At 45.7% G+C, this 26,256-nt stretch overlaps 3 protein-coding genes across 3 annotated transcripts in view; 2 read left to right on the forward strand and 1 right to left on the reverse strand.

Moving 5' to 3' along the window:
* Positions 1–4,440: 4,440 nt before the first annotated feature.
* On the forward strand, positions 4,441–4,752 carry LOC122548340 (histone H4-like). The gene has a single exon (XM_043686879.1). The coding sequence runs from the start codon at positions 4,441–4,443 to the stop codon at positions 4,750–4,752; it is 312 nt and encodes a 103-aa protein (XP_043542814.1).
* Positions 4,753–13,556: 8,804 nt separating this feature from the next.
* On the reverse strand, positions 13,557–14,111 carry LOC122548336 (histone H1.3-like). The gene has a single exon (XM_043686871.1). The coding sequence runs from the start codon at positions 14,109–14,111 to the stop codon at positions 13,557–13,559; it is 555 nt and encodes a 184-aa protein (XP_043542806.1).
* A 3,841-nt stretch (positions 14,112–17,952) lies between these two features.
* Positions 17,953–26,256, forward strand: part of LOC122548334 — a 23,620-nt gene continuing 15,316 nt past the window's right edge. Inside the window, exon 1 of the mRNA XM_043686869.1 lies at positions 17,953–18,536. Coding sequence (XP_043542804.1) covers positions 17,957–18,536 — 580 coding nt within the window. The 5' untranslated portion in view covers positions 17,953–17,956. The remainder of the gene's footprint in view (positions 18,537–26,256) is intronic.

Consider the following 26,256-nt stretch of genomic DNA (forward strand, 5'->3'; position numbering starts at 1 on the left):
AGGCATAGATAGAGTCGATAGCCAGAGATTATTTCCCAGGGCAGAAATGGCTAACACGAGGGGTCATAGTTTTAAACTGGTTGGAGGAAAGTAGAGAGGGGATGTCAGAGGCGGGTTCTTTACACAGAAAGTTGTGAGAGCATGGAATGCTTTGCCAGCAGCAGTTGTGGAAGCAATGTCATTGGGGACATTTAAGAGACTGCTGGACATGCATATGTTCACAGACATTTGAGGGTGTATACATGAGGATCAATGGTCGGCACAACAACATGGGCTGAAGGGCCTGTTCTGTGATGTACTGTTCTATGTTCTAATTCCACTAGCCCAAGCTCTTCTAGTTCAATTACAATACTGGCATCTACCCGAAATGTGGAAAATTGCTCAGTTATGATCTGTATGCAAAAAGCAAGGCAAATCCAACCCAGCCAATTACCATCCCATCATCTACTCTCAATCATCAGTAAAGTGATGGAAGGGGTCATTAACAGTACTATCAAGCAGCACCAATTCAGCAATAACCTGCCCAGTGCCACCCTGTTTGGATTCTCCAGGATCACTCAGCTACTGACCTCATTACAACCTTGGTTCAAACATGGACAAAAGAGCTGAATTCCAGAGGTAAGGTGAGAATGACAGCCCTTGACATCAAGACTGCATTCGACCGAGAGTTGCATCAAGGAGCCTAGCAAAACTGGAATTAATGAGTATCGGGTGCAAACTCTCTGCTGGTTAGAGCCATACATAGCATAAAGAAAGTTGGTCATGATTGTTGGGGGTCAGTCATCTCAGCTCCAGGACATCTCTGCAGGAGTCCCTCAGGGTAGTGTCCTAGGCCCAACCATCTTCAGCTGCTTCATCAATGTCCATCGCTCCATCATAAGGTCAGGAGTGGGGATGTTCACCGATGATCGCACAATATTCAGCACCATTCGCGTCTCCTCAGATACTAAAGCAACCCATGTTCAAATGCAACAGATTCAATGACCAATTTTGGGCTGATAATTGGCAGTAATATTCATGGCACAGCTCTGAAGAAGGGTTATGCCTGAAACAATGACTCTCTTGCTCCACAGATGCTGCCTGACATGCTGTGCCTTTTCCAGCGCTATGCTTACACCTACACTTCTTCAACGCCTACACTCATGCCACACAAATGCCAGGCAATGACTACGTCTAACAAGAGCGAACCTAACCTGAGGTATATAGATAGGGTGGATAGCAAGAAGCTTTTTCCCAGACTGGGGGACTCAATTACTAGGGGTCACAAGTTCAGTGTGAAAGAGCCAGAGGGTGTTGGGTGCCTGGAATGCTTTGCCAGCGGATGTTGTGGATGTGGGCATGATACCATCATTTAAGACGTATCTAGATTGATACATGAATGGCAGGGAGCAAAGGGATACAGTTGAGATCGAGGATCTGGATTGGTGCAGGCTTGGAGGCCTGAAGGGCCTCTTCCTGTGCTGTAACTTTCTTTGTTTTATTCTTTAACCACTGCTGCTTAACATTCAATAGCATTACCATCGCTGAATTCCCCACTGTCGACATTCTGGGGGTTACCTTTGACCAGAATCTGAATTGGGCTCACCATATTAACATAGCAGCAACAAGAGCAAGTCAGAGGCTGAGAATCCTGCAGCAATTAACTCACCTCCTGACTCCCTAGAGCCTGATCACCATCTACAAAGCACAAGCCCTGATTATAGTGCTGTACATTTTTTGAAATGGGACTTTAAACATTGTTCCTGTATCACCACTTGGGTAAATGTGAAATGTATTGTATTATTTAAAGATGATCAGGGAGTTTTCTTCCGTCCCAACCATTTATCACCCCAACCAAGACTGACAACATGGCCATGTGCATTACATTGCTAGTTGTGTGATATTGCTGTATAATAAAAATGGCTGCATCGTTTCCCTACATGGCAACAGTGACCACACCTCAAAAGCACAATTCAAGACTCTTATTTACATTTGACCAATTTCAAAACAATTTTACACCCATGAGTGGTGAAATCCATTGTTTTCTTGTCATTGCATTTCCTCGTCTGGAGTTTGATGCCAGTGTCAAGTAGATAGATTAATTGAAATGAAATTTATCTTAATAGAGTACTGTGTTGAGTGGGATATTGAATTGTTTTGATTTCATTTGCATGTTCAACAATTCCTTCATATAACAGAGGGGGAGGTGTGGCATTGCTTGTCAAAGATAGTATTACAGCGGTGGAAAGGACGATGGATGAAGACTCGCCATCTGAGATAGTTTGAGCTGAGGTTAGGAATAGGAAAGGTGAGGTCACCCTGTTAGGAGTTTTCTACAGGCCTCCTAATAGTCCTAGAGATGTAGAAGAAAGGATTGCGAGGATGATTCAGGAGAAGAGTGAAAGTAATAGGGTGGTTGTTATGGGGGACTTTAACTTTCCAGATATTGACTGGGAAAGCTATAGCTCGAGTTCGTTAGATGGGTCGATGTTTGTCCAATGTGTGCAGGAGGGCTTCCTGACACAATATGTAGACAAGAGCCAGCTAATTGGAGGGAACAGGGTGTCAAGCGATGCTGGCAGTCCTGGGCTGGGATAAGGAAGAAATGAAGCTAGCAGGAGAGGAAGATGATTAGATTGTTGTTTGAGACGACTGTTACCTGGTGCTTGTGGAGTTGGCACGTTGCTATCTATCATGGCAAGTATTGTATCTGATGCATATTTTGATACAATTTGTTTTAGATTTTGAATTTGAACTAGTGGTAAGTGGATTTGATGTGTGTATCTAAAGTGTTTTGCTGATTTATCTGTAAGGATTTCTGAAGCTATGGTGATTTCTTTTAAAACACAATTGGAGAAAGACTCTAGAATAATGAGGTTATGTTTATGTAAGGAAAATTTACAAGTGGGAAAGGTAATCTGTAGTTTTTTGTTCATTCACGAGATTTGGGTATTGCTGACTAGGCCAGCATATAATGCCTATATGGCAGTTAAGAGTCGATTACATTGCTCTGAGTCTGGAGTCACATATAGGCCAGACAGGTGGCAATTTTCTTCTCAAATGAACATTGGTGGACAGACAGATTTATTTGACAAACAACAGTAATTTCATGATCATCATTATGCTATTGATTCAAGATTTTTGAATTCAGATTCCACCATCTGCTCAGGCAGGATTCAAATGTGGCTCCCCAGAGCAATACATGGGTCTCTGGATCAATAGTCTAGTAATAATACCATTGGGGCATCCCTTCTGCATAATGCTTTAGGCTTTCAGATAGAAGCTTCTAAAATTTCTTGTGGGAGCGTGGAGTAACACCCATAACTTGGGAAAGGTTTGTATGAAGCTGAAAGCTCAGTTATATGACAAATGAAGATGAGGCTATCAAAGTCTTAAAACTGGAAATTGAAGCCGCAGCTAAGTCAAAACCGATGTGGAATAGAGAAGGGAATTCTTTTTGGTTTTGGAATATTGCACTTAGAACTAAAGTAGCCATTACATTATTTTTAAATTGTGTACCCCAGTTCTAGACTTCCCAATCAGGAGCCTGTATCTGTGATATTTACCCCTTGAAATATTTTGTAAGTTTCTGAGATCATATTTCATTCTTTGAAACAATAGAGAATACGGTCCAGTTTGCCCAATCTCACTTCATAGAACAGTCTTGCCATCTAAAGAATTAAAGTCAAAAAACTGCTGATGCTGGAATCCAAGGTAGACAAGCAGGAGGCTGCAAGACCACAGCATGTCAGGCAGCATCAGGAGATGGAGAAGTCAACTTTTTGGGTATAATGTTCAGGACTGAGGTGGGTGTGAGGGAAGCTTCAGATGATCTTTTTCCACATATGGAGTCAGCTATTACGAGGGGGCATAACTTTACATTAAGGGGTGGTAGGTATAGGACAGATGTTAGGGGTAGGTTCTTTACTCAGCGAGTCGTGAGTTCATGGAATGCCCTGCCAGTAGCAGTGGTGGACTCTCCCTCTTTATGGGAATTTAAGCGGGAATTGGATAGGCATATGGAGGATAGTGGGCTAGTGTAGGTTTGGCGCAACATCGAAGGCCAAAGGGCCTGTACTGCGCTGTATTCTTCTATGTTTCTATTTGCTTGCCAAAAATTTGTTTCTTTTCCAGGTAGGGTATTTAAAATAATCTAGGATCGTATAGTACAGACAAATTTGATTTTAGTTTAATTGTAGATACTAATTAACAAATGACCAAAAACATATTGCCTGTAGACACAAGGGAGTGAGATACATAAAGAGACGGTCAGGGACAGTGTTGCGGTTGAATTTGAAATCGGCGGACTTCGGAAGCGGAGACACGTGACCTATTCGCGGTTGGAGGGGGGGGGGCAGTCTCGCGGCCTTCCTTCGTTCTTCACCCAGGTCCGCTGATGCGGTATAAGAGAAAGGGCCGAAAGCTGTTTGTCGGTAATTGTCTTTACGCGATTGGTGTGTCATGTCGGGCAGAGGGAAAGGTGGTAAGGGTTTGGGCAAGGGCGGAGCGAAGCGGCATCGCAAGGTTCTGCGGGACAACATCCAAGGAATCACTAAACCTGCTATTCGGCGCCTGGCTCGCCGGGGTGGTGTCAAACGCATCTCGGGCCTCATATACGAGGAGGTGCGTGGGGTGTTGAAGGTGTTCCTGGAGAATGTCATTAGGGATTCGGTCACGTACACGGAACATGCCAAGCGCAAGACTGTTACCGCGATGGACGTCGTGTATGCGCTGAAGCGCCAAGGTCGGACGCTGTACGGCTTCGGTGGTTGAAGATAGTCTGAGTGGAAACGTGACTTGTAAACCAAAGGTTCTTTTAAGAACCACCAAAAGGTCCTTAACGGCGTGGAACCGCCTAAAGCGAGTCACTCGGTGTTTGTGGGTGGGTTTTCAACGATACAATTTAAGAATTGCGGATGCACGAGATCAGAAGCCTCAGGTTTGGAGCATCCATTGGAGAAAGATTAGATTACATTACATTACAGTGTGGAAACAGGCCCTTCAGCCCAACAAGTCCACACCGACCCGCCGAAGCGCAACCGTCCTGAGGCTTACTTATTTTTCCTAGCATCTTTATAAACCACTTCCTTTAATCTCAGACATAGAGTCGCAGAGTCATAGAGATGTACAGCGTGGAAACAGACCCTTTGGTCCCCGTGCCGCCCACTTTTTTTAAATTACACCTTCCTACACACTTTCAAATAACCAATCTGGCTTCTTTTCCTTTCAATCGGGATATCTCTATTTCCATTCATTTGTCTCTGCTCTGTCGACATCTCCAACTATGATTAGATTACATTACATTTTAGATTAGATTAAATGGACCAGTGCCCTCAGAAAATTAGCTCTTTGTCCCCACAGATGCAGCCAGACATTGGCTTACAGTATTTATTTTTGCTTTATTATATAAACAAAGTTCCCTGCCCTAAATTTCGATCCACAATTTCGTTGGTCATTCTATACGGAATTTATTTGACGTGGATTTCCCGAAATAATGCACCCCGTGGTGCAGCAATCAAGATCATGGCATCAGTTTATTTGGGGATTAATTGTTGCCTTTCACTTTCTTCATATAAACATGTCGTCCATCCTTTTGGTCACTTTTCCCTACTTCATCCTCCTTCCTATTTGCCCTGAATAATGGCGAGCAACTTCAGGCAATCTCAGAATTATTTTCCCCAGAGGGAGTCACTGAACGTACGCAAGGCTGAGTTAGCTGTTTGATGGAGAAAAGCGAGTATACTGCTCTAATTTCAATTTTACCACATTACTTGAGATGTAATTGAGAAGGTGCAAAGCGAATTTATTACAACATTTCTGTCCCGAGCCTGCCCTGGCATTTAATTAGATCATCAACTTCAATGTCTCTTTCCCACACATTCTCCAAATCCTCAACGCCGTCAGTGTCCAGAAATCTAATCTTTATTGTCTTCATCTAACTCAAGGATTCAGCTTCCACAGTCCTCTGGGGTAGAGAATTCCAAAGAATCACAACCCTCTGAGTTAACAAATTCTCAATCTTCTAAACCCTGGAAAATAAAGCTTCAATCTCTCCTAAAAAAAACACCCTCTATTGCAGAGATCAGTCTGGTGAGCATCAATTACACTCTGTGGAAGAGCACAGCAGTTCAGGCAGCATCCGAGGAGCAGGAAAATCGACGTTTCGTGCAAAAGCCCTTCATCAATTACACTCTGTCTATGGCAAGTATATCTCTCCTCAGATATGGGAACCCAAACTGTACTGTAGGCAATATTCCAGGTGAAGTCTCACCAAGGCTCTGTACAATTGCAGCAAGACATCTTTAATTCTAATCTCAAATCCCTTTTAAAATGAACGCAACATGCCATCTCTTTTCTTAACTGTTTGCCACATCTGCATACTTACTCATGGCATATTCCTAACCTTTCACCATTTAAAAAATATTCGGCCTTTCAGATTTTTCTACCAAAGTAAATAATGTCACATTTATTTCTATTACATTTGCAATGTTCTAGCCCATTACCTTAGGCTGTCTAAATACTTTTAAGACGTCCTGGTAACATGCTTTCCCAGCTAATTCAATGTCATCTGCAAAATTGGGAATATTAATATTAGTCCAAATATAGATTGTGAACAGTTGTAGCCAAGCAATGACTCATGTGGTAACCCAGTTTTATCCTGAGGACTCCGATTTTATGCTGCAGAGACCATCATTATTTTACTTTCAGTTTTATTCTCTCTTTTTGGTTTGAAGCTGTGAGTTGAAACTATGAACTGAACTTTGAACAAGATCTTGTTTCTAACAAAAAATGTTTTCTTTTGACAAATGACCTGGAAGGATAATACACTGTACGGGCAACTGTAGATGAATTGACACTGAACTGTTGCTATGCTCAGGGCTGGCAGCTGGTTGGATGTTGAATCTCAGTCAAGGGGGGACCAGTACTAACCAGCCAACTGCAGAGAATGTTGGTTGAAGCAAAGAACCATTCTGACTGGGCTTTTGCCAAGAACCAGTGAAATTTTTGTAGTCTGTGCTCTTTTATTTCTCTTTCCCTCTCTCTCTCCAGTTATCAAATTGTTGAATGTTCTGTGAAAATAATCCCACCTTGTAGGAAATAATTAAATATTTCTGGACATTTGCTGAAACCATTGGATTTGGAATGAAACAAGGTATACAATTCTACTTGCCTGTGAACAATCCAATATCCAAGGATTTCATGAAAGCCTGGTATCCATTTTTTGGAAGTGTTTATTGAACTAGCAAATTACAATTCTTTTATTTTCTGTCTGTTTATCCATTAACTATCTCTGGCTATCTGTCTCTACATGAATGGAGATTATGAGCAAAGAAAATTGGGCTTTAAAATGTAGATATTAAATAAATTACCCTGTTGTCTATCTGTAATCTGCTAAAAGTACACAATTAATTATAAATTGTTATTTTTATCTTTAAATTATGGGCTTGGTGTCCAAGATTTGATATTTATAAGGTTCGGTTAGGAACAAGGTCAAATTTAGGGATCACTGAATGTTTCATTTCACTGTGTTGTGAATCCAGTGATGGTGAAGCTGATTTGCTTTGGTATGCTATCCCTGAGCCAAAAGCCTTTCCATTCCAGAGATTTATCAAGCTTCAATCCAGTTAGCTTTTCAAATACAGTCTTAATAATACAGGTTTCACTAGTTCCCTTGGTGACCTGAGTACATCCAGGAGACATTTTGAAATTTCTTCAATGAATACAGGCACAAAATATCACAATTTCCTTGTTCTTCATGGTAAATTATCTTATCTTCACCTGTAATGGCCATACATTTGTCTCAGTTAACTTTTTCTTTTTCATATACCGAAAGAAACTTTTTAAAGACCACTGTTAAGTTTCTCACTAGCGTGTTTCTGTTCTTTATCATTTTCTTGGTCTTCCTTTACCTGGTTCAAAATTGCTCTCCGTCCTGAGGCTTACTTATTTTTCCTAGCATCTTTATAAACCACTTCCTTTAATCTCAGACATAGAGTCGCAGAGTCATAGAGATGTACAGCGTGGAAACAGACCCTTTGGTCCAATTTGTCCATGCTGAACCAGATATCCCAATCCAATCTAGTCCCATTTGCCAGCTCCCGGCCCATATCCCTCTAAACCCTTTGTATTCATCTACCGATCTAGGTGCCTTTTAAATGTTGCAATTGTATCAGCCTCATTAGCTATGGTTGATTTAGATATTTGTGTGTTTGAAGAATGCATATCTGTTATAAACGATGTATCTTTTCAAATGCTAGCTACTGCCTGTCTACGGGCATAGCTTTTGGTGATTTGCCCAATCCACCATAGCCAATTTGCCACTCATACCCTCTTAGTTTCCTTTACTAAAATTTCAAACTCTACTTTCAGGATGAACTACACCACAGTCAGATCTCAAAGGGTCCATTGTAGCAATGGTACTAATTAGACTTTCTCATTGCATAGTACTAAATCTAAAGTAGCCCAATCTCTAATTGATTGTGTTATGTTGAAGTTCAACTGAGGAGTTGTGGATGCTGTTAGTTGCACATTTGTCAGTGAACATTCCCACTTTTGAACTTATGATGGAGGGAAGAGCATTGATGAAGCAGCTGGAAATGGCTTGGCCTGGAATATTTCACTGAAGAACTGGGCCCTTGTAATGCAGTGGCAGTGTCCGTACCTCTTGACCAGGAGACTCAGATTCAAGTCCCATCTCCTCTAGATGTATGTTATAACATTCCTGAACTGATCACGTAGAAAATGTTTACCTTGAAGAACTCCGTACAGACATGTCCTGGAATTCAGACGCCAGACCACCAACAACCGTACCATTTTCCCTTTGTGCCAGATATGGTTCTAATGAGTGGAATGTTTGCTTTTTGATTCCCATTGATCCCAGTTTTGCCAGGCTCCTTAATGTCATACTTAATCAAATGTGACCATGATATCAAGTGCATTCACTCTCACCTCACCCTTAGTTTCATTTTAGATTCATTGAGAGTGGTGTCTGGAGATTTATGGCGTTTACATGCACTTAAATAAAGTCCTTGAAATCAGTGAGGTGAATAGTTCCATGCAGTAGAAAAATAGCATAGATAAGAAAATAGATGTTCAATGACACTGCAAATGGGGACTGATTTGCTTCAAAAAGCAACAGGCAGGTTCATTCAGGGAGAAAGTGTTGATAACAACTATGTGCAATTAATTTAACTTTCTCAACAGCCAAGGTGGAAGAAGTCCTAAGTAGACAATAAGTTGGAAATAAAAATGTATGAGATGCAAAGGCTTTTAAGGTGTCAGAGGAAGATATTCAAGAAGGCTGTGAAATGTGTGTTGAAGGAGCAAGTGCTAAGGAGTTAGCAACTCAGCTATCAATCATGGGAAGAGGCGTTTTCTAAACAAATAATGAGTAAACATTAAAGTTGGCTGCAAATGTAATAGTCACACTAACTGCAAGGCGCTTTAAACTGTCCTTCACAGAGCTCTGAATATCTGTAAGGCTGTTGTTGAGGGAACAAGGGTTGAATATTTATTTCTGATATTTATAATGAGACCATTTCAACCATTTCCAGCATAGTGTAATGTAGGTTCTTTTGCATAAGAAACATTTAAAGTTCTTCTGTTAAAAATACATTGACAGCCTCTTGTGAATATTCTCTACCTGGCTTCCAGTCTGCGTTCAGCCTCTTGCTAGCTTTCTGTGAAATTCCACATTGACAGGAGGGATCACAGAAACACACACACACACTCACACAAACATACACACACTCTTTTGACTGTGAGAGCACAGCCTTTCAAACAAATGTCAGACCATAAACAAACAAGACTAAAGGGTTTTTTTGACAGGAAAGAGCAGGACCAAGGAAGGAGCATGTAGAAGGAGCTGGGTAGAATTGACTGGGAAAGGAGTCTAGTAGGAAAGACAATGGAACAGCAATGGCAGGGAGTTTCTGGGAATAATTCGGGACACATAGCAGAGGAAAAACAAGTATGGTATAGGGAGGATGAGACAACCATGGCTGACTAGAGAAGTCAAGGATAGTATAAAAGCAAAAGAGAAAGTATTTAACATGGGGAGGTACAGTGGGAAACCAGAGGAGTGGGAAGCTTACAAAGATCAAAAGAGGACAACAAAAAAAAGGACAGAGAAGATTAAACATGAGGTAAACTAGCCAGTAATATAAAGGAAGACTGTAAGAGTTTGTTTAGATCTATCAAGGGCAAAAGAGAGGCAAAAGTGGACTTTGGATCACTGGAAAACACACTGGAGAGATAGTAGTGGGGAACATGGAAATGTCTGAGGAACTGAATAATTATCTCGTATCAGTCTTCATGGTGGAAGACACCAGTAATATCTCAAACATTCAAGAGAGTGAGAAGGCGGAGCTGAGTATAGTGGTATTAGAAACCCTGAGTGGTGTGAAAGTGGATAAATAACCTGGATCAGATGGACTACACCCCAAGATTGTAAGAGAGATAGCTGAAGCGATAGTGGAGGCGTGAGTGGTGATCTTTCAGAAATCGCTAGAATCAGGGAGGGGGTCCCAGAGGACTGGAAATTGCTAATGTGACACCCCGTTTAAAAAGGGATTAAGGTAAAAAATTACAGACCACAAGCAGGTTAGACCAAGGAGAGCCAATCAATGTTATCTACCTGGACTTCAAGACGGCCTTTCACAAGGTGCCACACAGGAGGCTACTGAATAAGGTAAAGGCCCATGGTTTCAGAGGCAAGGTGCTAGCATGGAGAGAAGCTTCGCTGTCTGGCAGAAAGCAGAGAGTGGGGATAAAAGGGTCCTTCTCAGGATGACAGCCAGTGACAAGCAGTGTTCCACAAGGTTCAGTTTGGAACCACAACTTTTCACTTTATACATTAACGAGCTAGATGAGGGCATTCTGAGAAAGTTTGCAGATGGTACAAAGACAGGTAGAGGGACAGGAAGCATCGTGGAGGCAGGGAGGGTGCAGAAGGATTTGGACAGGTTAGGAGAGTGGGCAAAGAAATGGCAGACGGAGTACAACATGGGAAAGTGTGAGGTCATGCACTTTGTTAAGAACAACAGAGACATGGTCTATTTTCTAAATGTGCAGAACATTCAGAAGTCTGAAGTACAGAGACTTGGGAGTTCTACTGTAGGATTCTCTCAAAGTAAACTTGCAGTTTGAGTCAGTAGTTAGGAAGGCAAATGCAATGTTGCTATTTATTTTGAGAGGACTTGAATATAGAAACAGGGGTGTATTGAAGCTCTACAAGAACCTGGTCAGACCACATTATGCACAGTTTTGGGTCTCATATCTCAGGAAGAATGTACTGGCCCTAGAGCATGTACAGAGGAGGTTCACAGAAGCTTAACATATGAGGAATGTCTGAGGAGTTTAGAAGGGATGTTCGAATTGAAACATACAGAATACTGAATGGTTTGGACAGTGTGGATGTTGGGAAGAAGTTTCCATTAATAGGAGGGTCTAGGACCCAAGGACACAGCCTCACAGTAAAGGGAAGACCCTTTTAGAAAGGAGATAAGTAGAATCTTCTTCAATCAGAGAGTGGGGAATCTACAGAATTCATTGCCACAGAAGGCTGTGGAGGCCAGGTCATTGAGTATACTTAAGATGGAGGTAGATAGGTTCTTGGGTATCAAGGGTTACAGGGAGAAAGTGTGTGAATGGGATTGAGAAACTTTTCAGCTATTCCAGGCGGCACACTGGTTAGCACTGCTGCCTCACAGCACCAGTTCTCAGGTCCAATTCCATCCTTGGGCAGCTGTCTGTGTGAAGTTTGCACATTCTTCCCATGTCTGCGTGGGTTTCCTCTAGATGCTCTGGTTTCTTCCCACAGTACAAAGATGTGCAGGTCAGGTGAATTGGCCATGTTAAATTGCCCATAGTGTTAGGTGAGTTAGTCGGAGGGAAAGTGGGTCTGGGTTATTCTTCAGGAGGTTGATGTGGACTGGTTGGGCCAAAGGGTCTGCTTCCACACTGTAGGAAAACTAATCAATGATTGAATGGCCTAATTTCTGCTCCCATGTCTTATCGTTGCCACTTCAGTCCCCATCTCCTCTTCCTTCCCCCAGGAAATTTCTTCCAAGGTAACCTCTATCCACGGCAGACCTGCCCTTTCGTTACTTGGTTAAGATAAAGATCGAAACAAATGCGTTAAGAAATGCTCAGCGAGAGCTGTCTAGGCTTTAGAGCTGAACCTTCCAGTCCCTGACCATTCAGGTGTCCAGCATCTACAATACTTCCCCTGAATGTTTCAAAATTTTGAAAAATGTGATGCTGGAAAAACACAGCAGGCCAGGCGGCTCATTCCTGAAGAAGGGCTTATGCCCGAAACGTCGATTCTCCTGCTCCTTGGATGCTGCCTGACCTGCTGTGTTTTTCCAGCATCACATTTTTCAACTCTAGTCTCCAGCATCTGCAGTCCTCACTTTCTCCATGTTTCTAAATTTTGTCAATTCTGATACTATTCATTGTTTTTCTCTCTCTACAAAATTAAAAATCACACAACACCAGGTTACAGTCCAACAGGGTTGTTTGGAAGCAGAAGCTTTCGGAGCGCTGCTCCTTCATCAGGTGGTTGTGGAGTAGAAGTTCGTCACTGAATTTATAGCAAAAGTCTAATGTGATGTAACTGACATTACATATTGAAAAAGACCTGGATTGTCTGGTAAGTCTCTCATCTTTTAGAATGGGCGTGTTGGTTTCAGCTATAGCGTCATAGAGATGTACAGCATGGAAACAGACCCTTCGGTCCAACCCGTCCATGCTGACCAGATATCCCAACCCAATCTAGTCCCACCTGCCAGCACCCGGCCCATATCCCTCCAAACCCTTCCTATTCATATACCCATCCAAATGCCTTTTAAATGTTGTAATTGTACCACACTCCACCACATCTTCTGGCAGCTCATTCCTCTGCGTGAAAAAGTTGGCCCTTAGGTCTCTTTTATATATTTCCCCTCTCACCCTAAACCTATGCCCCTCTAGTTCTGGATTCCCTGACCCCAGGGAAAAGACTTTGTCTATTTACTCTATCCATGCCCCTCATAATTTTGTAAACCTCTATAAGGTCACCCCTCAGCCTCCGACGCTCCAGGGAAAACAGCCCCAGCCTGTTCAGCCTCTCCCTATGGCTCAAACCCTCCAACCCTGGCAACATCCTTGTAAATCTTTCACACCATCTTTCCGAGAGGAAGGAGACCAGAATTGCACACAATATCCCAGAAGTTGCTTCATACGCAAATCGCAGAAGTCCCTACTAGATCCTCCAACCCTGGCAACATCCTTGTAAATTTTTTCTGAACCCTTTCAAGTTTCACAACATCTTTCCGATAGGAAGGAGACCAGAATCGCACACAATATTCCAAAAGTTGCTTCATACACAAATCGCAGAAGTCCCTACTAATTTACATTCTCAGGTGAACTTTAACAATCGGTGCCACGTCGGCCCGTGTTTTCTCTCTCTACAGGTTGCCTCCTGCATTTTCATTTCTTATCGCCCGGTTGTAGCTTTTCTTTTATGACCATGTTTGGGTGGCTCTGAAAAGAGCCTTTTTTTTTGGGTGTTGAGCCGTCTCCGCTCCTTTGCGCTTCTACCTCCGCTTCTTCCCCGCCGCCCGCTTGCCCCCCGCCGCCCGTTTGGGGGCTTTTCTGGGCTTGGCCGCCGTCCTCTTCCGAGGGCTCTTGGCCGCCGCTTTCTTGGTGCATTTAGCCGCCGCCGCCGCTCTCTTGGGAGCCGCTTTCTTTTTGGTTGCTCTTCCCTTGGGGCGGAGCTGAGCTTCTCCTTCCTCCGCCTCCTGCTGCTTCTGTTCCGGCTGCATGGTGGCCGAGGTACCGGCCCCGGTGTCCGCCGCCGAACCCCCCTTGCCCGGGCCACCCTTCTCCATCGGTTCGTAGCCCGCGGCCGAGATAGTTTTCTTCAGGGCACCGCCGAGCTTGGCCGCCGCCTGCCGCTCCTTGACAGCGGCCACCGCCTCCAGGATCTGCTCGGCCGCCGCCGCGGTGGTAGCGCCGCCGCCGCCGCCTTTCTGCAGCCGGTGGGCGGCCTTCTTCTTAGCGGCGGCCGGGACTGCAGCAGACTCCGGGACAGCTGCCGCCGCAGCCGCCGCCCCGGGTACGTCTCCTCTAACGGGCACCGCCTCTGCCATCGGACACAACTCCGCGCCCGTCGCACGCCAACAACTGGCGGAGCCAATGGCACCGCCGCTCCGTATAAAGAGAGGGAGCGGACGGCGTGGAGACAATCTGCTGGTAGGCCACGCCCCCCCCGCTGAGCCACGGACGCCCCACCCACTGCAGCTAGGCCACGCCCATGCACCGCGCCTGCACTATGCCACGCCCACCCACCTCCTCTCCTGCGATAGAGACTCACCAGCCCTATATCTTTCTGATATCTCTACCTCAGAGAGGCAGGCCATCAGCAGCTTCTCTGTATCTGCCCCTTGTCTGCCTGTCATGTTTGTTTTTCAAATGTCTGACTCTTGATCTATCTGTCCCTTGACCGTCTATTAACTGTCTGTCTGTCTACCTTTGTGTGCAGAATCATAGAACCTCTGCAGTATGGAAGCAGGCCACTCAGCCCATCGGGTCCACACCAACCCTCTGAAGAACATCCAACCCAGAGTCCCCACCCCACTCTGTCCCTGTAACTCTGCACTTCCCATGGCTAACCCACACCCCCCCACCCTGCACATCGTTGGACTGTTCCTTCCTCTTGCTCTGGAAGGATTCTCGTTTTTCTGGGAAGATTCTTGTCGTTCTGAAAGGCTCTCCTTGTTCTGGAAAGCTCTCCTTATTGTCGAAGGCTCATGTCGTTTCGTTTTATCAATCTGTCTGTTCTTTGTTGTTGATTCGGGCGGCACGGTGGCACAGTGGTTAGCACTGCTGCCTCACAGCACCAGCGACCTGGATTCAATTCCCGCCTCAGGCGACTGACTGTGTGGAGTTGCACGTTCTCCCTGTGTCTGTGTGGGTTTCCTTCCAAAGATGTGCAGGTCAGGTGAATTAGCTATGCTAAATTGCCCATAGTATTGGGTAAATGTAGGGGTATGGGTGGGTTGTGCTTCAGCAGGTCGGTGTGGACTTGTTGGCCCGAAGGGCTTGTTTCCACACTGTAAAGTAATCTAATTGTCTCTGTCTATTATCCATCTGTCTCTTAACTGTTGCTTGTGAGTCTATTGTCTGTTTCTTGTAAATATATTGACTATCTGTCTATTGTCTGTTCGTTTTCTGTATATCCATTGTTGGTTTCTTGAATATCTGTCAATTGTTTCTTTCTTGTATGTCTGTCTATCATTTGTTTCTTGTATATCTGTGTAATGTTTGTTTCTTGTTTATTTGTCAATTGTCTGTTCTTTTTTTCCCTATATCTGTCTGTTACTGTTTGTATCTTGTATATCTGTCTATTATTTATTGGTTCCTCCTGTTTATTATCTGCCTGTCTTCTTGTAACAGGGTCAGTATGTTGGTTAACAAATGATCAAGAAACCTGCACAACTCAGACTGTCAAACAGGGGTAAGCTGTTCAGACCCAGAAAAGACCGTCGAGGAGCTGTTTCACCTTTAAAGCACCAAGCGTGGTGCCAAGCCTCCAGAATTTGGTGAAGAATGACACTGATTCCCTGAGGTTTGTTTTTTTGCATCAATGTTCTATTACAAACCGGTTGCACTTTCCTCCTGTTTTCCTTTCGCCTCTTCATGGTCCATGAGGTCTTTGGGACTAATGACACCACACTTGCTCAGTCTCCCTGAGGTTGACAACTATTTTCCCAATTATCAATAATCTCAAATTCTGCAACATGACCAGTGTTTTATCACTGGAGTCAGGAATCTCAGAATCACTCTGGATGAGAACCTGGCGTTTTGCCTGTTTCTCCACATTGTAAGGACATCGGTGAGGACATTCATGCCGCTTGCTCAGTGTAGGTTACAGATCTCTTATAGCCCGTGTTAGCATGAAATAAAAAATGTCTGTACTGACAATCTTTATAGGGTAACTCACTAACAAACGTTGACTGACTTACACAGGCGGGGAACAGAAAGAAAGAGATTGTAATATTATAAACCGAGGGGAGGGAAAGAGAAGCTAACAGTCACTTTTCATTTGCAGGAAGAGCAGGGTTTGGGAAATAAAGACTAAACACCAACGGGGTAGTAACATTTCCAGAAATGAAGGGGGAGAGGGAGGACTATAAACTGGAGAGGAGGGTAAAGGTTGGCAGGGATTCTTTTTTTTCTTTTGGTGAAGTAGATACTTAATGACATGGCCATGGCAAACTGGAATTTTGAGGACTATTCAGATTGTTATGAAATAACTCCACAAAGGCTGGTGTCCGGTCACCCAGTCACCCTTCATTCAGGTGGAGAGTCCTGGATACTAATTCCACTTCCACAGAGCCAGCTCTCAGAGTGAACACAAGCTCTGACCCTTCTGTTTATTTATTATTCCTACCTATGTTGCATGCATGCAGCAAAGGTTCTTGTATTTTGTAAAAGCAGAGAAAGTATCGAGGAATGTATAAATTTTGGGAACAAACTGAAAAAGCTCAGCTGGTCTGGCAGCATCTGTGCAGAGAGAAGTCACAGTTAACGTTTTGGACAGAAGTGGGTACTGCAGATGCTGGAGATTAGAGTCAACATTAGAGTGGTGCTGGAAAAGCACAGCAGGTCAGGCAGCATCCGAGGAACAGGAGAATCAAAAATCGACGTTTCAGGCAAAACATTTTCAGCTGAGGCCCACTGAAGATGTTACCAAGTATGGTGATGAAACGTCTAGAAATGAACCTTCCAGCTCAGCGAGCAAACCTACATCCAGAACCTCAACCTGAGCTACAAATCTTCTCAAAACTCGTTAACACCCTTCAATCGACAATAGGTGCAGGAGTAGGCCATTCTGCCCTTCGAGCCTGCACCACCATTCAATATAATCATGGCTGATCATTCCTAATCAGTATCCTGTTCCTGCCTTATCTCCATAACCCTTGATTCCACTATCCTTGAGAGCTCTATCCAACTCTTTCTTAAATGAATCCGGAGACTGGGCCTCCACTTCCTTCAGGGGGAGCGCATTCCACACAGCCACCACTCTCTGGGTGAAGAAGTTTCTCCTCATCTCTGTCCTAAATGGCCTACCCTTTATTTTTAGGCTGTGTCCTCTGGTTCGGCACTCACCCATCAGTGGAAACATGTTTCCTGCCTCCAGAGTGTCCAATCCTTTAATAACCTTATATGTCTCAAATCAGATCCCCTCTCAATCTTCTAAACCCAAGGGTATATAAGCCCAGTCGCTCCAGTCTTTCAGTGTAAGGTAATCCTGCCATTCCAGGAATTGACCTCGTGAACCTACGCTGCACTCCCTCAATAGCCAGAATGTCTTTCCTCAAATTTGGAGACCAGAACTGCACACAGTACTCCAGGTGCGGTCTCACTAGGGCCCCGTACAGCTGCAGAAGCACCTCTTTGCTTCTATACGCAATCCTTCATCAAGCTTTTGGGTCGAATGAGAGAAACGTTCATTGATGCCTCTCTCCACACAGATACTTGCTGAAGTGTCTTCGAACAATTTCTGGACTTTGTTCCCCAAAACTTAACGCGTTTTAGTCCCTAACCTCACCCTCGCCCCTCCCCTCCCCTCCACCAACCCAGCGTGCGCCGTGCTTTCGGCTCGTAAGTCAACGTGGGGTCTGCAGATGCTGGAAACCAGAGTTTAGACCAGAGTGCGGTGCTGGAAAAGCACAGCAGGCCCGGCAGCATCCGAATTAACGTCGACGTTCCGGCTCCTGCCTGAGCTGCTGTACACCCCTCTGATCTAAACAGCAACAGATCAACGCCAGGGTCTGCCCGGAGGGTGCTCGCCGCTTTCGTGGAGGCGGGTTTGGTGGCTCTGAAAAGAGCCTTTGGGTTTTAAGTTGTTTGAGTGTGTGTGGGTATAGGAGTGGGTGTGTATGTGGGTGTGTGTGTGTGGGTGTGTATGTGGGGGTGTGTGTGTGTGTGTATGTGGGGGTGTGTGTGGGTGTGTTGTGCCTGGGCGCCCGTCTGGGTTGTGGGGTTGGGATGGTGCTGGCGCGGCTCCAGGTTCGCGGAGACGCCAGCGAGCGCGGCTTTAATTCCTGCGCCTTTGGTTTTTGGTTTTCCTGGAGGTGGCGATGGTGGTCGCGGTTTTGGTGGTCGCTCTGTCGCCCGCTCCTCTCTTGCCCCTCGCTCGGGGGTTGGCGGGTTTGCCCGCCTTCATCTTCCTCCGGGAGCGGCCGTCGCTGCTGCTGCTGCTCGTGGTCGCGGCGGTGGCGGTGGCGGCCGGGGACTTCCTCCTATTGGCGGCGGCGGCGGCGGCCCGCCGGCCTTTGCCTCTGGTGCCCGTTTGCCTTTGCTGCTGCTGCTGCTGCTGCTTCTGTCTCCGGCTGAGCCGCAGGCAGCCGCCCGCCTCCCCTCGCCCGCCTCGGGTCCCCCGACCTGGAGCCCGGCCCCGGGTCCGCACCAGCGAGCCGTTGCGGACCAGGTCGCCGACCGCCGTGCGGAGCTGCGACTTGTTCTTCTCTACGTCGTAGCCGCTGGAGAGCAGGGCCTCCCGGAGGGAGGTGAGGGACACGCCGCCCGGCTGCATGCGGGCCGACAGCGCCTGCAGGATCAGGTCGTTGATGCCCTGCGTCCGGCGGCGCCTCCTCCGCCGCCCCCGCTGCAGGTGCTCGGGCAGCGGCAGCGGCGGCAGGTTGCCCTGTGTCTGCGCCCTCTTCTTTTTCTTGCGCCGCTTCCGACCCGCTCCCCCGCAGCCGCCCGTGCCCCTCCTCCTCTTCTTCCGCTGCTGCTGCTGCGGGCCGCCGGTGGTCACCATCCGGCGGCGGGGATTTCGAGACTGCACCGGTCCGGGGGCACCCCTTCGGAAACTCAGCGCAGCCCCAGACGCGGCTGCGGAGTAAGGAGGGCGGCCGCCGGTGCCGGCGTTTTCAAGGTTTAAGGCGGACCGTGGAGGGTGGATGAAGTGGGGCGGGGGACGCACACGCAGGGCTGCCAGCCAATCGGAGGACACGGCGCCCGCCGGCCGCCCAATCGCAACACGCCGCCCGTTCCGCGGAACACGCCCGTTTTGGGATTGACACGCCCATATTCCCCACAGGGCGCGACCAATTCACGGGACCCGCCTACTTCGGGACGGCCACACCCACTTCCCACTCGACACGCCCATGTTTTTTTCGAGGGACACGCCCATTTCCATCACACGTTCAACACGTGACAGTCATAGAGATGTACAGCATGAAAACAGACCCTCAGCTCCTACCTGTCCATGCTGACCAGATATCCTAAACTAATCTAGTCCAATTTACCAGCAATTTGTCCATATCCCTCTAAACCCTTTCTATTCATATACCCATCCAGATGCCTTTTAGATGCTGTAATTGTATCAGACTCCACCACTTCCTCTGGCAGCTCATTCCATACACGTACCACCCTCTGTGTGAGAAAGTTGCCCCTTAGGCCCCTTTGATATCTTTCCCCTTTGGACTCCCCCACCCCAGGGAAAAGACCTTGTCCCTTTACCTTATCCATGCTCCTCAAGATTTTACAAACCTCCATTAAAGGTCTCCCCCTCAGCCTCTGACGCTCCACAGAAAACAGCCAGAGCCTATTCTCCTCTTCCTATAGCTCAAATCCTCTAACACTGGCAACATCCTCATTAATCATTGCTGAAGCCTTTCAAGTTTCACAACATCTTTCCGATAGGAGGGAGCCCAGAATTGCACACAATATTCCAAAAGTGGCCTAACCAATGTCCTGTACAGCCACAACATGACCTCTCAATAAAGGAAAGCATACCAAACACCTCCTTCACTATCCTATCTACCTGCAACTCCACTTTCAAGGAGATATAAACCTGCACTCCAAGGTCTCTTTGTTCAGCAACACTCCCCAGGACCTTACCATTTTAAAGAAAAAATTTCCCCCCCCCCCCCCTACCACCTAACTGCAGTAGTGCCGTGAGTGCGTGTGGGTGTCATAGTGAGAGACACAAGGTGCACAAATCTTTATTCAATTTCCACCACCAGGAAGATAGGAAAACACTCAAGTGGCCAGTGAAAAGCAGTGCCCTTCACAAAAGGGCAATGCTATGTAATCAAGGACCTTGCCATTAAGTGTATAAGTCCTGCCCTGATTTGTCTTTTAAAAATGTGGCACTGTACATTTACCTAAATTAAGCTTCATCTGCCACTGCTCAGCCCATCAGCTCATCTTACACCTGAGGTAACGTTCTTTACTGTCCACTACTCCTCCAATTTTCATGTCACCTGCAAACTTACTAGTTATACCACCTATATTCACATTCAAAGCATTTATATAAATGGCAAAAAGCACCAATCCTTGCCGCACACCACTGGTCATAGGCCTCCAGTCTTAAAAGCAACCCTCCACCACCACCTCTATCATCTACCTTCAAACCAGTTCTGTATCCAAATGGCTAGTTCTTCCTTATTCCATGTGATCTAACCTTGCTAACCAGATTCCCATGGGAACCTTGTCGAATGCCTTACTGAAGTCCATATAGATCACATCCACCGCTCCTGCCCTCAATCGTCTTCGTTACTTCTTCAGAACAAAAACTCAAACAAGTTAGGAAGACAAGACTTCCCAAGCACAAAGCCATATTGATCATCTCTAATCAGTCCTTGCCTTTTCAAAAATATATATAAGATAAAAGCAAATTACTGTGGACACTGGAATCTGAAATCAAACAAAAAATTGCTGGAAAATCTCAGCAGGTCTGGCAGCATCTGTAAGGAAAGAAAAGAGCTGACATTTCAAGTCTAACTGACTCGAAACATCAGCTCTTTTCTCTCCTTACAGATGCTGCCAGACCTGCTGAGATTTTCCAACATTTTCTCTTTTGGTGAAAGATAATTCCTGTCTGTCAGGATTCTGTTCAACAACATGCCCACCACCAATGTCAGGCTCACTGATCTATAGTTCCCTGGCTTTTCCTTACCACCTTTCTTAAATATTGGCTCTATGGTAGCCAACCTCTAGTCTTACAGCACCTCACTTGTATCATCGATAGTCACAAATATCTCAGCAAGAGGCCCAGCAATCACTTCACTAGCTTCCCACAGAGTTCTCAGGTGGAGAGAAATCAGTTACAGTTTCAGGTTCAGTGACCCTTCTTCAGAATTGATGGTACAAAAGAACAAAGAACATTTGCAGCCCAGGAACAGGCCCTTCAGCCCTCCAAGCCTGAGCCGATCTAAATCTGCTGTCTAAACCTGTCATCCAATCACTAAGCACCTATATTCCTCTACTCCCCACCTACTCATGCATCTGTCTAAATGCAACTTGAATGAATCTACTGTGCCTGCCTCTACTATCTCTGCTGGCAATGCGTTCCAAATGCCCACCACCCTCTGTGTAAAGTACTTGCCACATGTATCCCCCTTAAACTTTTCACCTCTCATCTTGAAAGTGTGACCTCTCATTATTGAATCCTTCACCCTGGGAAAAAGCTTAACTCTATCTACCCTGTCTAAACCCTTCATGATTTTGTAAACCTCAATCAGGGCCCCCCTCAATCTACTTTTTTCTAATGAAAAGAAACCTAATCTACTCAACCTGTCTTCATCGCTAGCACCTTCCATACCAGAACTGTACACAGTATTCTAAATGCAGCCGAATCAACGTAGTGTACAACTTTAACATGACCTGCCAGCTCTTATACTCAAGATTTACAAGGATGTTGCCAGGGTTGGAGGATCTGAGCTACAGGGAGAGGCTGAATATGCTGAGGCTGTTTTCCCTGGAGCGTCAGAGGATGAGGGGTGAGAGGTTTACAAAATTATGAGGGGCATGGATAGGATAAATAGACAAAGTCTTTTCCCTGGGCTTGGGGAGTCCGGAACTAGAGGGCATAGGTTTAGGGTGAGAGGGGAAAGATATAAAAGAGACCTAAGGGGCAACTTTTTCACACACAGGGTGGTACGTTGTATGGAATGAGCTGCCAGAGGATGTGGTGGAGGCTGGTACAATTACAACATTTAAGAGGCATTTTATGGGTATATGAATAGGAAGGGTTTGGAGGGATATGGGCCGGGTGCTGGCAGGTGGGACTAGATTGGGTTGGAATATCTGGTCGGCCTGGACACGTTGACCGAAGGGTCTGTTTCCATGCTGTACATCTCTATGCTCTATGACTCTATATGCCTTCTTGACCACTATCCACCTGTGCAACAATCTTCAGGGTACAATAGACCTGCACTCCCAGATCTCTCTGCTCATCAACTTTTCCCAAGGCTCTCCCATTTACTGTATAATTCACTCTAGAATTAGACTTCCCAAAATGCATCACCTCACATTTGTCTGGATTGAACTCCATCTGCTACTTCTCCACCCAACTCTCCAGTCTATCTATATTCCCCTGTACTCTTTGACAGTCTCCTATGCTTTCTGCTACTCCACCAATCTTTGTGTTATCTGCAAACTTACTGATCAGCCCAACAATGCCCTCTTCCAGATCATTTATGTATATCACAGACAACAGTGGCCCCAGCACCGATCCCTGTGGAACACCACTTTCTCCACTTGGTAGCTAGGAAAAGTTCAGTTTTTAATGTAGAAGATAGGATGTGGGGAGGGGGTAAAGCATAACTGACAGGTGGAGATAGAGACCAAAAGAGAGAAAAAGGACAACTGAACAGACAAAGGAATGGATAAATGGTCAACCTGGGAGAATGGACGTTTGCTAATGCAGACTATTAGTACCTAGCAATAGGTAGGTGTGTAATATTAGGTGTGATAACAAGGTATGGTGTGTGGAGGTTGGGGTAAAGATCTGGGAGAAGGTGCCTCAAGTCCAAACGTTGTTGAACTCAAAGCTGTAGAGTTCCCAAGTGGAAAACAAGGTGCTGACTTCCAGCTTGTGCTGCACGCCACTGAAACATTGCAGCAAGCCAGAGTCAGGTGCTGGCCAGGGAATAGAGTGGGTGTGTTGAAGTGACAGGAAACTGGAAGCGCAGTCCTTTTTGCAGATAGAACACAGCTGGTGTGCAAAGCAGTCAACCAGTCTACACTTAGTTTTCAGGGAGAAAGTGAGGTCTGCAGATGCTGGAGATCAGAGCTGGAAATGTGTTGCTGGAAAAGCGCAGCAGGTCATGCAGCATCCAGGGAACAGGAGAATCGACGTTTCGGGCATAAGCCCTTCTTCAGGGCTTAGTTTTCTCAATGTAGAGGGGGACCACATTGTGAGCAGCGAATGCAGTAAACTAGGTTGTGGGAAGACAATAGGTGCAGGAGTAGGCCATTCTGCCCTTCGAGTCTGCACCACCATTCAATATGATCATGGCTGATCATTCTTAAGTCAGTATCCTGTTCCTGCCTTATCTCCATAACCCTTGATTCCACTATCCTTGAGAGCTCTATCCAACTCTTTCTAAAATGAATCCAGAGATTGGGCCTCCACTGCCCTCTGGGGGAGACTATGCCACACAGCCACCACTCTGGGTGAAGAGGTTTCTCCTCATCTCTGTCCTAAATGGTCTACCCCTATTTTTAAGCTATGTCCTCTGGTTCAGGACTCACCCATCAGCGGAAACATGTTTCCTGCCTCCAGAGTGTCCAATCCTTTAATAATCTTTTATGTCTCAATCAGATCCCCTCTCAGGTCTTCTAAACTCAAGGGAATACAAGCACAGTCACTCCAGTCTATCAGTGTAAGGTAATCCTGCCATTCCAGGAATTGACCTTGTGAACCTACGCTGCACTCCCTCAATAGCCAGAATGTCTTTCCTCAAATTTGGAGACCAGAACTGCACACTACTCCAGGTGTGGTCTCACCAGGGCCCTGTACAGCTGCAGAAGAACCTCTTTGCTTCTATACTCAATCCCTCTTGTTATGAAGGCCAGCATGCCACTAGCCTTCTTCACTACCTGCTGACCTTCATTGACTGGTGTACAAGAACACCCAAATCTCTCTATACTGCCCCTTTACCTAAATTGATTCCATTTAGGTAGTAATCTGCCTTCCTGTTCTTGCCACCAAAGTGGATAACCATACATTTATCCGCATTAAACTGCATCTGCCATGCATCTGACCACTCACCTAACTTGTCCAGGTCACCCTGTAATCCCCTAACATCCTCCTCACATTTCACCCTGCCACCCAGCTTTGTATCATCAGCAACTTTGCTAATGTTATTACTAATACCATCTTCTATACTATTAATATTAATATATATTCCAGGATTGAAATCTGCCATCCTTACCTGGTCTGGCCTACATGTGACTCCCGATCCACAGCAATGTGGTTGACTATCAATTGCCCTCTGAAATAGTCTTTAGATCAGAGTGGTGTTGGAAAAGCCCAGCAGGTCAGGCAGCATCCGAGGAACAGGAAAATCGATGTTTCAGGCAAAAGCCCTTCATCTGGCAAGCGATTCAGTTGCACCAATCGCTACAAAGTCTCACAGAAATGAAATCAAATGGATCATATGGCATTAGCGCAGGCAATGGAAAAGACCATAGCAGAAGCAGCCCTGTCGACCCTGCAAAGTGCTGTTCAAATAACATCTGGGGGCTAGAACCCAAATAGAGAGAGCTGTCTCACAGACTAGTCAAACAACAGCCTACAATAGCAATTATATCTTACAGACAATGTTTCAGACACTGCGATCACCATCTCTAGATCTGTCCTGTCCATCAGTTACACAGACCCAGCAAAGGCGGCAGCACAGTGGTGTATCATTGTCCTGGGAGTCCTCAACATTGACTCAATCCAATGAAGTCTTATGGTTTCAGCTTGTACAGGGACAAGGAAACCCCTGCTGATTATCAAAAACCATCCTCCCTCAGCCGATGAATCGGTACTTCTCCATTTGAACAATACTGAGAGGAAGCACTGAGGATAGCAAGATTTGAAGATAGCAAGAGTTGAGGATTTCAGTGTTCACCACCAAGAGTGGTTCTGTAGCAGTACAACTGATCGAACTGGTCCAGTCCTAAAGCATATTGTTGCCAGACCGGGTCTGCAGTTAGTGAACCAATAAATGGGAAAAACATACTTGGCTTCATCCTTCCCAATCTATCAGCTGCAGATGCATCTGCCCATGGCAGTATCAGTAAGAGTGACCACCACATTGTCTCCTCAAGGACTAAGTCCTGCCTTCATGTTGAGAATAACATCCATCATGTTGTGTCGTCACATCGCCATGCTAAATGGGTCAGACTTCTAACAGATTAAGCAGCTCAAAACTGGACAGACATGAGGCATTTTCGACCATCAACAGCAACAGAATTGCTCTCCAGCACAATCTGTCATCTCATGGCCCCAGTCATATCCCCTACTCAAACCTTATCATCAAGCCAGGGGATCAACCCTGGTTCAACGGAGAGTGCAGGAGGGCATGCCAGGAGCAGCACCAGGCACACCTGAAGATGAGGTGTCAATCTGGTGAAGCGACCAAACAGAATGACTTGCATGTCAAAGAGCAGAAGCAGCAAGTGATAGAAAGAGCTAAGGAATCTCACAACCAACAGATCAAGTCAAAGCAATGCAATTATGCCACATCCCGTCGTGAATGGTGGACGATTAAACAGCTTACTGGCTCCATAAATATTCCCATCAATGGTGGAAGAGCCCAGTACATCAGTGCAATAACTGAGGCTGAAGCTTTGCACCACTCTTCAGCCAGAAGTGTTCAGTAGATGATCCATCTCGGTCTCCTCCAGTGATCCCTAGGATTACAGGTACTAGTCTTCAGCCAATTTGATTCACTGCACATGATATCAAGACAAGGTTGGAGACACTGGAATACTGTGGTGAATGACATGCCCCCTGACTACCCAAAACCTGTCCACCATCTACAAGGCGCAAGTCAAAAGTGTGATGGAATACTCCCCACTTGACTGGATGAATGGAACCCCAGCAACATTCAAGAAGCTTGACACCATCCAGGACAAAGCAGCCTGTTTGCTTGGCATGACATCCACAAGAATCCACTCCTTCCATCACCGATACTCAGTAGCAGCAGTATGTATTATCTACAAGATTCACTGCAAAAATCACCAAAGATCCACAAGCAACACCTTCCAAACCCACCATCATTTCCATGTAGAAAGACAAGGGCAACAGATATGTGGGAATACCATCTTCAAGTTCCCTGCCAAGCAACTCACCATCCTGACTTTACTTCTCTGTTACTGGGTCAAAATCCTGGAATTCTCTCCCTAATGGAATTGTGGGTCAATGCACAGGAGTTGGAATGCAGCAGCTCAAGAAAGCAGCTCACCATCACATTCTCAAGGGCAACAGGGGCAGGCAATAAC

Source organism: Chiloscyllium plagiosum, unplaced genomic scaffold (assembly GCF_004010195.1).
Source record: "Chiloscyllium plagiosum isolate BGI_BamShark_2017 unplaced genomic scaffold, ASM401019v2 scaf_53, whole genome shotgun sequence".
In the NCBI taxonomy this organism is placed as follows: Eukaryota; Metazoa; Chordata; class Chondrichthyes; order Orectolobiformes; family Hemiscylliidae; genus Chiloscyllium; species Chiloscyllium plagiosum.